We start from the raw sequence: 15958 nt of genomic DNA on the forward strand, positions 1-15958 counted from the left end.
CAAAGCAGCTTTGCACAAAGTTATATAATTTAATGCCTTAATATATATATATATAATGCCTTAATGCTTTGATATGACGAGATGTGTTGCTGATATGAATGATCCACTGTTTGAGATTCAGCTATTGCATTTAATAATTTATCCAGCAGATAAAGCAGATAAATCATTGCTACTTTTAGTGAGCAGGTCTGCATGAAATTTACTGGCATTGGAGTGCATCGGAGAGGTATTTTCTATAGGCTGATATAGTAGACGATATTTTCTCATGCAGGGCTCAGTAATTTTGCACCAGCACTTCATTCATTTAGGCTGCTTCATATTTCAGAATCTGTGGATAAGCACAAACTTGGGATCTTGGGATGAGAATTCACTTTATTTCATTATATAGTTTATTCATTTATGTGAATAAAAGCCTCAATTTAATCTGTTCATCGTATATAATCCACAGGAATCACTGTAAAATAGAACTATATACTTTACTGAATACCCTTTTTAGCTTTTTTGTAGTTAATTATAGTCATCACTTGATAAATACTGTAGTATTAATCACAATAAAGGTTATTTTACTCACCTTCTTAGTGATTTATTTTTTTATTTGATAGTTATGCGTCTATATGGCTATACAATGAGTGCTGATAATTGAAACTAATTTTATCCCATACATAAGCAGATAACACACAATGAGGGGGTGGATACATAAATAATTGTATTTTTAATACCTGATGTTACAGATATACATGTTAATCCATTGACATGTATTTACTATAAAATAGTAAGCTTTGAAAGCTATAACTTACAGAATTAATATATAGGCCCAAATTTTTTTATTATGAGGGGAAAAAAAGAAAACATGAGTTTGCCATGAAAACATTTTATTAGCACTAGGTAATGCAAGTTGAAGCATTGGACAACAAATCATATTGTTTAAAAAAAAAAAAATTGTGCTTTAAAATGTAAAATCAGCCGCTTATGTTCGTGTTTGTCTGATGTTTTGGTGAAATATAGTGAATTATCGTTTGTTCTGATCCACCGATCCTGTTTGGAATATTAAGCCAAATGAATGAAGCGCTTCTTTAGTTAAGTTAAGTGAAGTGAAAGTGACATGTGAAAGCCAAGTATGGTAACCCATACTTAGAATTTATCCTCTGCATAACCCATACACTTTAGTCCACACACATTAGGAGTAGCGAGTAGTGGACACACACACTGCAAACCGTGGACACACACAGCCATTTTGCTGTGGTGCGCGGGGAGCGATTGGGGACTAGGTGCCGTTATTGAGAATTGAACCTGCAAACTTATGGGTTACCAGTCTGACTCTCTAACCATTAGGCCATGACTGTATAAAACAGCTCAATTCAGCCTGAAGAACCCGGAGGTGCCGTCGCCAAGCGTTCTTTTGTAATCAATAAAACATAAGCCAATAGATCCAAACTAAAATTACCATGGATACGATTCTAGAGTTAGCACTCAATATTTCTGAAATATCATTCACAAAATTGCACACAAAGCAACGGGCATGCTCAGGCTTCAAGCGTCAAGATTTGCTGTATAATAAAGCAGTGAGATTGGGTCCAGACTGTGTCCAGAATGCACTCTGGAGTAATAGTTAAATGACGGTGCATACCGCCACCTACTGCACGACTCCTGCGTAACAGCTGACAATACCGATCAGTTAAAACAATGCTTAATCGGCCGATACCGATCCTTGAGATCAGCTTGGGACATCCCTAATTTTTGTTATTGTAAAACTTTATTTTTTATTTTTTTTTTAATGACTATTGTTTTGGTTGCCAAAAGGTTACCAGTGATAGTGATTCAATATTTGGCCATTTTAAGATGATCAATATTTGATATGATCAAATAATATAGATTATATAAAGAATATTATGTTCTAAATAATTTGTTCAATAAACAAACAACCATTATGTTTCATTTTGGGTTACTAAATTATATTATATGTACTATCTGTACATATCTGTGTGTGTGTGTATATGGGTTTTTACCCTGTACAGGCTCATAACTTTTCTACTGCAACCCTGGCTGCTCCTCAGTAAATGTGAATTTGAGTTTTACAGCGTTGACTAATTAAACTTCTAAAGATGTCTTCAGGGAGCAATAGCCCACTCTTAGAGTGGGTAGTAAAATGGCTGTGTTAATCCTCTCAATAAAATTTAGATTAGGGGGTTGGGCCTTAGAGTGACTTTATTTTATTTGTTCAGTTATTATTCTTTTTTGTACTGTTATTACTTTTTCTCAGACTTGTCTATTTAGTAAACAGCATAATTTCAGTGAACCTTAATTATCACATCTTACACAAGACATTTCCTGCCTTTTGCCCAATTTAACTCTGCGTTTATACTACATATGAACATGTAATTACCCCTATAGCTCAATAACAGAGTGAGACACAGTGAGGTCCAAAGGTCTGAGACCACAAGTAAAGACCTCTTTTTATTAAAAATAAATAAAAAAAATTGTTACAAAATATATCAATAATATAACAATTTAAGTGAAACATTATATAAAAAAAATTGATGTGAATGTGAGAATGTTTTGCTTTTAATGAGTGTGTGTAAAACCTGATCATGTGACAGTAGACCTATCCACTCACTGCTGTCTTGTGTTTGTTCAGGAACTACCGCTCTCTATCTGTTTCTGGGCATGCATTCCGATTTGACCAGTAACTACCCCAGTAAGGAGACCTTTGAAGAAATCCAGTTCTTCAACGGCCGAAACTACCACAAAGGCATTGACTGGTATGTGGTGATATTTTGAGCATAAATGTTCCCGCCATACTTTTAACTTTGTTGGCTGCAGTCTCTTCAGGATCATGCATGATTTAAAGGCTCCATGAAATAAAATTAAAAATTGAGTTTTGTGTCTTATAGTCCATATCTGGTGTTAAGTATGAGGGTGTCTATATGCTAGTGTACATGTAAAAGTTGACTAAGTAAATGTTTAGGAGATTGAAGGCCTGTTCACACCAAGGATGATAACTATAATGCTAACTATAACTATAAAGTTTTAATATTCATTCTAATTCTATGAGAATAGGGAAGTCCACACCACAACTATAGTGATTATGACACAGAAGCCCTGTCTACACCTGGTATTAAGATGCGTTTTGGTTGATCGGATGTGACCTGGTGTTTTAATCCGTCTCTTTTGTCCACTTTCAACTACTTGTGTCCTGACTTCTTCGAGGGGAGGCTTTTTCAGATCTTTCGATCTAATGAACAAAATAAGCTTAAGCAATATGAATGCGACCAGGAACGACAGAAAAACAGACGGATAGCAGCAGCTTTCGTTTCTGCTCTAACAGCCGCAAGACACGACGAATGCTGTGAGTGTTTGTTAGAAAACAGGAATGGTGAGAGAACATTGGTACGTTTTTCAAACCAAACTTGGGTCTCCTGCCGACAAAGTTTAAACCTCGTCTGGCTAGCGCGCTTCCCTGTAATGTTTACACATTAGGTCAGTAGGCGGAGAGAAGACGGTCTTTTGTGGCTGTTCGACCACATGAGCGTTAACACAAAAGCAATCTGGTCGAATGCGTTTTCGACTACCTCTGGAAGTACCTCATCCACATGTGATCTGATCGACCAAAACGCATCTTAATACCAGGTGTAAACAAGACCTAAGGAACGATATCGATGGAATTACTTTAAGAATACTTTTTTTTTCCAGCTTTTCCACCATTCTTGGTGTGAACATGCCTTGACATGTTTGACCTAAATGATTCATTTTAAATAATGAATCATATTGCACTCATGGGCATATCCACAACTGTGTCCAGTCAAGTGCTTTCTAGAATGATAAGGGCCCCTCCCCCTAAACCGACTCTTTTTTTGCTGCACCCTTGCTTCTTGTTTTCCCTTCCCCTTGTACGTCAACACAGGCGAGACAACCACATGTTTTCATGGGTTCTTAATAGTAAATAGCTCTTGTAAACTGCTGTGAAGTATATCGATTGTAAAGGTCTGGCATGCTTTGAAGTTAAGAGTATTAGGAGACATGAAGGCTAATGTTCCCTTGAGAGGAAAGTGTCATGGGTCATTTCAAAACACAGCACTGCCTTGACTACCATCTTTTTCTTTTCCTTCCAGTAGTCTGAAATGTAACTAATAGAAAGCAGGTGTCTGATGTACATCTAGTGTCTCTCTCTCTCTCTCTCTCTCTCTCTCTCTCTCTCTCTCTCTCTCTCTCTCTCTCTCTCTCTCTCTCTCTCTCTCTCTCTCTCTCTCTCTCTCTCTCTCTCTCTCTCTCTCTCTCTCTTCTCTTTCTTCTTGCCTTTCTTTTTCTCTTTAATCAGTTTGTGGAAAAAGGATGCTAGTTGATGGTTCATGTGGTGGTTTGATCGCAAAAACAAGAGACAAAAACAATGCTGATTATAAAGAGGGAGATTCATTTCACCAAACAGTGAAAAACAATGGTGCCGCAATAATTAAACAATTTTTTTACAGGTGCTGACATGTCTCTCCCATCTGGTTTCCTTCAGAAGTGTTTACTAAATACTCTCCTTGTATTCTGTAACAAATCCTTCCCTTGTGGGTCAAAATGACCCGAAGCCCTAAAATTATAAAAAATATTTTTTTTTTTTTTTTTTTTTTTTAAATGTTGACAATAATTTTTAAAAATTTTTAATGCAGTTTTTTGGGGGGATTTTTTTATTATTATTTTTATTTTTATTTTTTATTATTATTTTTATGTACCTTTAAATTACTAGATTTTATCTATAAATAATATAATTTAAGCACATTCCTCACATTCTTTCAACTTAAATTCAATAACTCCAATACATGCAATAACCAGCTCAAATCAGCTTAAAATATCTCACATTAGCTTAATTTGGGTGTCTCTGCCGACCTCTTGTGGAAAAATATTTTTCATGATTCTTGCCACTAGATGGCCTTATAGTAGCCTGGCAAGCCAGATCAGGATGTTGGGTCTGTTAACTCACCATAGACACGGCTCAATCCGAGGGGCGGGATAAACGGCTGTCTTTCAAATTCCCTCGGCACGCAATAGGACAGCGCTTCAACCAACCAGGGGTGCGTTTCCCGAAAGCATCGTTAGCCAACTATGGTCGCAAGTTCCCTCGTTACCAATAGAGTTCAATGGACATTGCGATGAACTTGCGACCATAGTTGGCCAACGATGCTTTTGGGAAACATACCCCAGAGCGTTTTCCAAACAGCGGAGCTAACGTTAGTTGAAAGATTCAACTTTTGAATCTGGCCGGCAAAACTACGAACACATCTTCCTTTTTTAAGAATGACTTAAGTGCCGTTCTTTGCTCTTTTCTCAAAGAAAAACTTAACTCCAAGTCCTCCAGAGTCGCGGACAAAGCAGATTCGAAAGACAGTTCGCCAGCAGCAGCCATTCTTTGTTTTCAAGTAGCAGGGAACCGTCGCAACTCTGTCGTCAATATGTTAAGCCCGCCCCGCCTACTCTCTATACATGATGTGATTGGCCTGACCCAATTTAGGTTTTTACAGCTCCAAAAGTCAACGGAGAGTTGCTAGACTACCCTGGCTGCAAAATAAATTTTGCTGCCGCTTGTGTGTGTCTAGATTTCTAGGCTATCCTTATAGAGAGCCTAAGTCCCTCCCCTTCCGGTCGACCACCATGGGACCTTATTTCGGAAAAATATTGTATGGTGGTCAATGGCGAGAGACAACAAATATTTTGATCTCGTTTGAATTGTGCCCTGATTTACACATATGATGTTTGTCAATTTAAAAGATACATTTTAAAGTCAAGAAAGTCGCAGCTTGATGTAAAACTGCTGAGGTATAAGACTGTGAAAATACGTAATTAGAAAGACTACAAACTCAGAAGGCGCACATGCGACGTCATACCTTTTCTATCAATGAATGAAGCTAACTTTACTGAAGCTAACGTCTGTCATTTTTTCTATAGACTTACATTATAATCGTAACATTACGCCGTCATGCCTGAGTGTTATGAGCCAGAATACACACATACGAGCAACGGATCTTGTGACGTACATAGTGCGAGACGAGAGATGTAGTTCATTGAGCGATTTTCACATAAAACTAAACGTTACTCTTCTGTTTTATGACAAACTGCGACTTTTTTGACTTTCATAATTACCTTTTAAATTGACAAACATCATATGTGTAGTTCAGGGCACAGTTCAGACGGAATAAAAAGATAAGTTATCTCTCGCCATTGACTTCCATACATATTTTTTCCGAAGTAAGGTCCCATGAGCCGGAAGCGGAGGGGCGGGACTTAGGCTCTCTATAGCTCTAAATGGAGCAAATTAGCTGTTCCGCTGGGTCCTAAATCAGTTCGTGAGTTTCTCTCTTCAGTATGCATTCACATACACATTAAAAAATATTTTTGGGTATTTTTTAATTTTTTTTATTTTGAGCATTTTTTAGGTTTTTCTATGTGTACTGAAGCATTACTCGCATTCCATTAATTCCTAAGGGGATCAAATTGACCCTGAAGGAAGGATTTGTTACTTTTTTTTTTATTACAACCACATAAACCTCCTAAAATCCAGTCAAATTTGTGTGTGTGTGTTTTCGTGGTTCAAGGTCTTGAACCCCTCTGATGAACACTTCACTTTAAAAAAAAAAATATATATATATATATATATAAGTTTCATGTCAAAATGACCTGAGGGAAGGATGAAATGAAATGTTAATTGTTTGTTTTTAATGATAGGTACATGGAGTATTTCCCTCTACCCTCCAACACTAGCTCAGATTTCTACTTCGAGAAAAGTGCCAACTACTTTGACTCTGAGGTCGCGGCCCGGCGAGCTGCTGCTCTTCTGCCCAAAGCCAAAATCATCACCATTCTTATCAACCCAGCTGACAGAGCCTATTCCTGGTATCAGGTCTGTATCTAACTGTTCCTGTGTCATCCAGGGTTAGCCATGGCCATGATGCCTGCTCTGGACAGTAGATTAGATCTGCAGAAAATGGAACAATATTTAATTCGGAGTTGATTGTAAATGGCATCATTCTGCTGGGTCCTACAGAGCCCATATTTTACACATGTGTAGCTTATTCATTTTTTCCCAGAAGTCCACCTGTAATGTTAGACACGATAAGCCGTTTTTGAAGCAGATTTGATTGCATGCTTTGATTCATTGTCATGTTGAAATATCCACTTCAGCTTCAACGATTTTACTGATGCCTCACATTATGATGTTATTCTTAGTTGCCGTTATGATGGCAATCTGTTGCTAGAAATCATAACAAAATTGACATTACATTAAGTGTCATTTGTTAAATTACACTGCCTTTTATCTATTAACACTGGTAAAATCCTAATATATGAAAAATACAGGGTCCTTAAAAAAGCAATGAATACCGTTCATTTCAGTATTTTATATGATCTATTGTTGATGGGTTATGACAATGATTATTTTATGTTTTTTTATTTTGTAATGTGTAGGTGGTTAGTACTTAAAGGGCACCTATTATGCTCCTTTTCACAAGATGTAAAATAAGTCTCTGATGTCCCCAGAGTGTGTATGTGAAGTTTCAGCTCAAAATACCCAACAGATCATTTTTTACAGCATGTTTAAATTGTCACTTTTTGGGGCTCAGAAAAACGCACCGTTTTAGCGTTTATCCCTTTAAATGCAAATGAGCTGCTGCTGCCGGCACAGGGGGCGGAGCATTACGAGCTCGCGCTAAGAGCCAGGACAATGTCACCTGATAATATCAGAACAGAAACTCTCAGTTGCAGTGTTCATTTCGACTCGGAGTCGGACAATAATGCCCACAGAGCCAGAGAATATATGCTGTATGGACATAGAACAGGTATAGTTTAGTTTAATTACAGTTATGTTTTATGAAGTTTATTGTACATCACACAAAAGATGAAGCGTCAGTTTTACTCCAGAGAATCACTGTAAGAGCTAAAATAAACACAGTATAAGAAGTGCGCATTAAAGTCTTATCTATAAATTCTCTCTCTCATTATCATCAACATATAAGTTACAGCGAAGTACACAAAACACTTGTTACAACTAACTGTAAACAAATATATACATACCTTTTCAGTGGGTGCTTAATAAACTGGTAAACTTTATATCCGTAAAATGACTCGATGAGCTGTCATAAAGTGCGCGCTCTCACTTTCATTTCTGCCATGATCAGTAACGTTAGTCCTGTCAATCCGGAGAGTGTAAGCTGGATCACGAACAGTACAGATCCATCCTCGAGTAACAACAAGAGTAAATGAAGACTGCCATGTTCATTCTTACATCCAACAACAAAACACCTCAATCACTTTAGAAGACATTCTTGTCTACAAATGCTCCGGCGTCGAAACAGTGGCGGACTGTGTTTAGCTCACTCAGGGCGGGTCTATGCTAAAACTGCAGTGTCCATCAACAGTGGTGGGAGGGGCTTGTGCAAAAGTACGTCACATTGCCCCCGAATCTGAGAATGGCTTGTTCTGAGACAGTGCTTATGGTTTATAGGGATTTTAAAAAAAGTATTTGTATCATTATAGGGTGGTTGTGTACACACACTGCCAACACACATTTATGTTCAAACGCCATGTAAAAGTGAATTTTGCATAATAGGTGCCCTTTAAGAGTGCATATTATCTCCCTCACCTTTTTGAACGAGCAGCTGAAAGTAGTAAAGCATAGACATTTCGAGATGAAAGTAAAGTTGAATTTCCAGCTCGTTTATAATTAAAAGTCCCGCTTTAAACATAAAAATTTTACACTGTAAGTTGAATCAGGCATTTAATTCAACTCTTCTTATCTTTCTCCTGCCCATAACAGGAGAAAAAGACTAAGAACATTAACACATTCAGTATATAGATATAGCTAGTATTGGCACAATAATCTGTTTTTGTCTTTCATTAAACACTGCCATCAGATCAGCAAAATCCAGTATCATTCTGAGCTGCATGATTTATTTTGAGATTTTTTGGGGTTTGTTCTATATGGACATATGATATTAATTCTATTTGTGCAAAAAAAAAAAAAAGGTCTTAAGTTATAAATTCGATTTTACGTTCATGGGGTGTACTTTCTTTTCCACAGCACTATATTAGGAATTTGTATATTCATTGCTGTTGTTGCTGTTTTCCAGCACCAGAGGGCCCATGATGATCCTGTGGCTCAGAAATATACATTCCATGATGTCATCACTGCTGGCCGGGACGCGCCCATCAAACTGAGGGTCCTGCAGAGCCGATGTCTGTTGCCCGGACTTTACGCCACACACCTTCAGCGTTGGCTCACACACTACCACCCCAGTCAGGTATTTTGCTAAATGCACGTATGTCCATCAGTACGTTGTGCTTTTTAGAATATTACATTAACCTGTTTCTTTCTTCTCAGATCCTGGTCCTGGATGGACAGATGCTGAGGACAGAACCAGCTTCAGTGATGGACAAAATCCAGAAGTTTCTAGGCCTGACAAACACGCTCAACTACCACAAGATCCTTGCGTAAGAAGCTTGTCCTCAAAAGCTCCAAGTTTCTCATTCCTCTTTTATGATTGACAATTAAGAGTCATTAATATGCTGTACATTATTGAGCACCTGAAGTGTTTTGTTTGGAGCTGCTTTGAAGTGTTTCACAGTAGTGTCCTCATCTTGATGGATCCCATTAGTCTGACAGGATCACAAGAGCGTTTGTTAATTCCCAGCCTTCTCTACCACCTCATGTACACTCTTTCTTTTCACTCCACCCCTACCACTTGTCTCTCTTTCTCTCTCTATCTGTCCTCTGTCTTCTCATGCTGTATCACATAATCTCATAAGCAGTAACATCTGCCAGCCACATCTCCCACTGGACAATAAAGATGGTTTGTCCTGTGGCAGCCTCTCTGGAGGCCTTGCTGTGCTCCATCTGTCTGTTATGTTCCTTTCTGATTAGGCTGATGTTGAAACATTGCCGTTTTTAGCTGCCTGTCCTCCATTTTGTCCCTTCTTTCTTGCTGCAGGTTCGACCCGAAGAAGGGCTTCTGGTGTCAGCTGCTAGATGGAGGGAAGACCAAATGCCTGGGGAAGAGTAAGGGCAGAAGATATCCTGACATGGACATTGATGTGAGATTATGATTCTAGTTCATATTCCTGTTTTGGTTTAAAAAAAAAAATCGCCTTTTTCGGGTTTGATTGACATTGCAAAGAGAAAGAAGCTTGTTCATACAGGTGACAAACATGTTTTGGCATATTTTACTCTAATCTCTTTAGTTGTTTAATATCTCAATAGCAAAAATTGCATGATTTTTAAAAATATACTACTGTACAAAAGTTTGGGGTCGGTAAGATCTTTTAATTTTTTTGAAAGAATTCTCTTATGTTTACCAAGGCTACATGTATTTGATCAAAATTACAATGAAAACAGAAATATAGTAAAATATTATTGCCATTTAAAATAACTGTTTGTCTATTTGATATATTTGAAATGTGTAGTTTATTCCTGTGATGGTGAAGCTGAATTTTCAGCAACATTTCTCCAGTCTTCAGTCACATGGTCCTTTAGAAATCACTCTAATATGCTAATTTGGTGCTCAAGAAACATTTATTATTATCAATGTTGAAAACAGTTGTGCTGCTTAATATTATTATGGAGAAGCCTTTGATAACGTTTTTCAGGATAAAAGGTTTACAAAAAACAGCATTTATTTGAAATAGAAATCTTTTGTAACTTTAAAAATGCCTTTACTAATTTTTTGTGTCCTTGCTGAATAAAAGTATTAATAAATAAAAAAAAACGTATGTGTTTATATATAGATTAACATCTAAAATCCAGTTAAATCCAGATAATTAGAATCATGCCCTACAGTATTTCCTGTTGAATATTCAGTTTTATTCAGAAATGTCACATTACAGAAATTAAATTCATTTTGATTGATGTTTCAATACAAATTTTTAGTTTTCAGTAAGATTATTCGCAGCCACTGAATTCCTTTCTCATTACTTCAGAGTCATTCAGACTGGTGTATTTTCTAGAAGGGCCCAGCTTCAGTCAGTATCTTTTAACAGAGTATGATAAAGAGAGGCTCAGTCGAATGCCGAAGACCTTGATGTTACCTTGAGGCTTCTTGGCAGACACATCAAAGTTAATGAGGGGTGAAAGAACAGGCTGATGTGTCGTGGCTTTGCAGACGCAGTCGCAGCAGCAGCAGCACTCCTGGAAAAAAAGAGCTTTCATTTGAGCTGTTATTTAACACACACACACACACACACACACACACACAGGAGTGGCTAAAGGTTCATGACCTTTTCTAGGCCAGAGGCGTTTGGTCTAATATCCAGTCAAAAATATTTAGCTGTTTAGCATGAGGGTGTAATAAGCCATTTTAAAAGTAGATTATGATGAGGTTTGAACAAATGAAAATCAGTTCCTGCTTGTTTCACATTTGCACCATCATTTCCTCTCCACTCTATATTGTTCCTATCAATAAGTGACAAAAGTCAAAAATAAAATAGTGTGCTATATTAATCAATCAGTATGTATTCAAGTGGTCAGTAAATGATTTGTGATTAAAAAATCTGTCCGATATAAAAGTCCAGTAATGATTTTCATATGATTGCTGATAAATGGCTGCGATTAAAATTCTAATCTAAGCTAAATAAATGTATAATAATACACTGACTAATAACTCAAAATAATGTGAGAAAAAATAAGTGAATTTTGACATCACAACATTATAATGTACTAAAGTGTTCAAATTGATATTTATTTTGACATTTGCCAAAGATTACATTTTTAAAAAATTTATTAAATGATTCGTGTTTTTAAAGATTCATTTTTAACTGAGTGTCAGATAATGGCATAGCTAATCTAAATGTAAAAATGATAACAGATATGCACACATATGTATGTGTGTGTTTATATGCATGTATGTCTATTGACCTTTCATGCTAGACACAATAAAAAAGCCCACACATAGCTTTAGCATGACATGCGCATTACATGTTGGTAGAGAAACTGACCCCATCCTCTTCCTCCACAGTCTCGGACCTTCCTGAGAGAGTATTACCATGAGCACAACATTGAGCTCTCCAAGCTGCTGTACAAAATGGGCCAGCCGTTGCCTAGCTGGCTGAGGGAGGAGCTACTCCAAAGCAGGTAACCTGAGGAGGGGGGTGGGGACACACTGGTCAGACTCGGACACCCCTCCTTCTGCTCTTAAGGGGACTTGCCCTCTCGTCCACCCCTGTCAGCCGCCGGCCACGGCCGGTCAAGTCGTCTTCAGCGGCTTCGAGGACCTTCAGAACTGAGCTTCTAGAGGACACGACGGAGCGGTAAAGAAAGATGGGCTTGGATGCGCTAGTGGCTCTGTTCCGTTTTGGAGAACAGTGACGTGCCCAGGACATAGCCTTGAGGTACACCTGCCACAGATCTTGCCTCGAACAACGGGAGGCTTCCAAAAGACATTCTACTTCTCTGGTGTGTTGAAGTACCAGAGAGACGTAGTGTCAGAACAAATGGACATGCAATATGGGAGAGGAGGCACATATCTCTTTTGACAGAGCTGTAGGACACACACAAGTCCACAACAGATCAATAAGTGCCAGGGTGGTACCTTAAAGTCAGACTTTCTTTGTTTCCTTGGTTAAATCTTATTTTAACACTCATTTCATGTGTTGTGTTGCACAACACAAGGCTGTTGGCCTTGTAGTTTCATTCTTCTGTTTTAAACGTTTTTTTTTTATTTCGTGGATATTGAGCCCATTCGTTACAGCTGCACCCTCCGGGCTTAAAATGTGACATTTAAAGGTGAAATTTCATTACAATGTATTTATGGCTATTAGTTGCGAATCCACAGGACAGCTTAATAACGCGTGATAAATTGTGGTACTAAACACAGATAAGCTACATCCATAATCAATGTGACTGTAAATATGAAACTGTAAAAAATTTGGGTATGTTGTTGGCCCGTTATATGTGCAGTGACTGCCTTAATGCAACTTTATCAAGCCAATTACGGTTAAATTCACTAAAGTATACAAGCTTGATGTGTTTCGATCGCCCTCGAGGGGTGGATCTTTTTAATCGTAATTCGAATGATGAATGTCCCTGTGAGAACTGGACCCGTGTGTTATTTTAGCATTATATCACAAATCTCACCGGAGCATTAAGTAAGGGTATTGCCGTTTTAATAGTGATTCATAAAACCTGCCCGCCAGTAATCTTTTATCACCTGTATTTTTTAATCTTTTTTTTTTTTAATGGACGTTTTACCCATTTTTCTTTCTTTTTTTTTTCTTTTTTATGTGATTGTTTTAGCATATCACAACATCTAATCACTTTTCATTCAGGGTTGTCATCAGAATGTGTCCTGGAATGTATTTCCTCTGCCAAGAGACCATTTTAAATGTGTGTTCTTGTGTTCTGTAGGAACTGTTGACTGCTACTGAACCGTAGGAATTACACCCATGAATGTAAGCAAGGAATTAGGATGCTATATAATAGACACGATGCCTTTTCAGTGGCGGGCATGGCGATCCGTGGAAAGCTCCACAAAGCCCCTTAACCCGGTCCCTGGGGCTGAATTAAACCACTGCGCTAATGATTTCATTTCTCTTGCCGCCGAAATGAGAAGTCATGGAACGAACCCAAATCTCATTTTATGTATAACATAAAATTAATTGGTTTTAATTTTGCTCCCTTCTGTTTTTTATTAGTCTTTGAAAGGTTTTTGTGCACTTTCATTCGTACTTCCATGCACAATTACATCAGGCTCACTTTGCGCAGCATGTATCAGTCTCCTCTAACAGCTGTGTGCCTCTATAGACGTTTGGCGTTCCGATTCAAGTGCGTCCTTCGGTCAAGTATTTCATGATGAAAAGGCGCCAAAAAGTACAATGTCTGATGAGAAATAAATCACCCCTGATATTCCCTGCTTTAGGATGGAGGGGGTCTGGCAATATTACAGTTGGAGATGTGACAGTATCTCAGAGCGTTTATTTTCTATAATATAGATCTTATTTGTAAAAAAAAAACTGTACAACCCTTCAATTTCTTCATTGACCTCAAAGTATGATGCTTGAGAAGCACAATATTTGTGTTGTTGACCAAGGAGTGGAAAAGCGTACAATGCCAGGATATCACTTCCCACAAAGGTTTTGCAACAGTCCACAGGAAGACGTTTGGGTCCACAGAGCGTTTTTGTATTACCAGTAGCTTTTACAGATAGTTTTACTGGGTCTTGGTTAAAATATAAGTAGTTTACAACTGTCTGCGGTACAGAATCATGCACCTTACATGCTGCTTTCGTATTCTTCATAATCACACACACGTAAACGTTCATTTTCTCTATATCATTTAGTATTTCTGCTCCCAAACCCACAACTGACGTCTAATAATGCAATATCGTGTTTCCTGGTAAAATGGGATGTTTTACACCAAGCACAAACTATGTCTAAATAAAATTTCTGTCTGAGTGTACAGAACCTTTTTTGTTTTTTGTTTGTTTTTTATGAATGGAACAGAGAAATTATAAAATATGAATGAACCAGTTATAATTTCTTTTTTTTACATCGACACACTCACAGACGTGCAGAGGGTCCCAATGACCTTCACACTGCCAATATTGTGCTTTCTGTATCATAATGTAGGGTATCAATAGGTAGAATAAAATAACTGTAAGGAAATAATCATCTGGACTGTACAATCAAACCTACTGTTGTTAATATTTTTTATTGTTGGTAGCCAATATTTTTGTGATTAATTTGCAAATAAAGAAACCACTGTCTTTTTAATTCTTTGTCTTTTTTTATGTTATTAAGTACAAATATACAGTAGGTTTCATATGTACATATGGATACTGGGATGGGGTAGGCTCCAGCCATATGATTCTTCAGAAGTTTTATATATATATATATATATATATATATATATATATATATATATATATATATACATACAGTGAGGAAAATAAGTATTTGAACACCCTGCTATTTTGCAACTTCTCCCACTTAGAAATCATGGAGGGGTCTGAAATTGTCATCATAGGTGCATGTCCACTGTGAGAGACATAATCTAAAAAAAAATCCAGAAATCACAATATATGATTTTTTAACTATTTATTTGTATGATACAGCTGCAAATAAGTATTTGAACACCTGAGAAAATCAATGTTAATATCTGGTACAGTAGCCTTTGTTTGCAATTACAGAGGTCAAACGTTTCCTGTAGTTTTTCACCAGGTTTGCACACACTGAAGGAGGGATTTTGGCCCACTCCTCCACACAGATCTTCTCAAGATCAGTCAGGTTTCTGGGCTGTCGCTGAGAAACACAAAGTTTGAGCTCCCTCCAAAGATTTTCTATTGGGTTTAGGTCTGGAGACTGGCTAGGCCACGCCAGAACCTTGATATGCTTCTTACAGAGCCACTCCTTGGTTATCCTGGCTGTGTGCTTTGGGTCATTGTCATGTTGGAAGACCCAGCCTCGACCCATCTTCAATGCTCTAACTGAGGGAAGGAGGTTGTTCCCCAAAATCTCGCAATACATGGCCCCGGTCTCCTTAATACAATGCAGTCGCCCTGTCCCATGTGCAGAAAAACACCCCCAAAGCATTATGCTACCACCCCCATGCTTCACAGTAGGGATGGTGTTCTTGGGATGGTACTCATCATTCTTCTTCCTCCAAACACGTTTAGTGGAATTATGACCAAAAAGTTCTATTTTGGTCTCATCTGACCACATGACTTTCTCCCAAGACTCCTCTGGATCATTCAAATGGTCACTGGCAAACTTAAGACGGGCCTTGACATGTGCTGGTTTAAACAGGGGAAACTTCCGTGCCATGCATGATTTCAAACCATGACATCTTAGTGTATTACCAACAGTAACCTTGGAAACGGTGGTCCCAGCTCTTTTCAGGTCATTGACCAGCTCCTCCCGTGTAGTTCTGGGCTGATTTCTCACCTTTCTTAGGATCATTGAGACCCCACGAGGTGAGATCTTGCATGGAGCCCTAGTCCGA

At 37.9% G+C, this 15958-nt stretch overlaps 1 protein-coding gene across 2 annotated transcripts in view; it reads left to right on the forward strand.

The window, feature by feature from the left end:
• The window catches only part of ndst1b (N-deacetylase/N-sulfotransferase (heparan glucosaminyl) 1b), a 95086-nt gene extending 80358 nt beyond the window's left edge, over nucleotides 1–14728 (forward strand). Inside the window, exons 11-16 of one of the 2 annotated variants that reach the window (XM_081390389.1) lie at nucleotides 2636–2759; nucleotides 6703–6877; nucleotides 9102–9272; nucleotides 9353–9462; nucleotides 9960–10062; nucleotides 11979–14728. In XM_081390389.1, coding sequence (XP_081246515.1) covers nucleotides 2636–2759; nucleotides 6703–6877; nucleotides 9102–9272; nucleotides 9353–9462; nucleotides 9960–10062; nucleotides 11979–12098 — 803 coding nt within the window. In that variant the 3' untranslated portion in view covers nucleotides 12099–14728. The remainder of the gene's footprint in view (nucleotides 1–2635; nucleotides 2760–6702; nucleotides 6878–9101; nucleotides 9273–9352; nucleotides 9463–9959; nucleotides 10063–11978) is intronic. The other variant, XM_081390390.1, reaches the window with a different exon arrangement.
• Nucleotides 14729–15958: the final 1230 nt, after the last annotated feature.

Source organism: Scardinius erythrophthalmus, assembly GCF_964197995.2.
Source record: "Scardinius erythrophthalmus genome assembly, chromosome: 17".
Taxonomy (NCBI): domain Eukaryota; kingdom Metazoa; phylum Chordata; class Actinopteri; order Cypriniformes; family Leuciscidae; genus Scardinius; species Scardinius erythrophthalmus.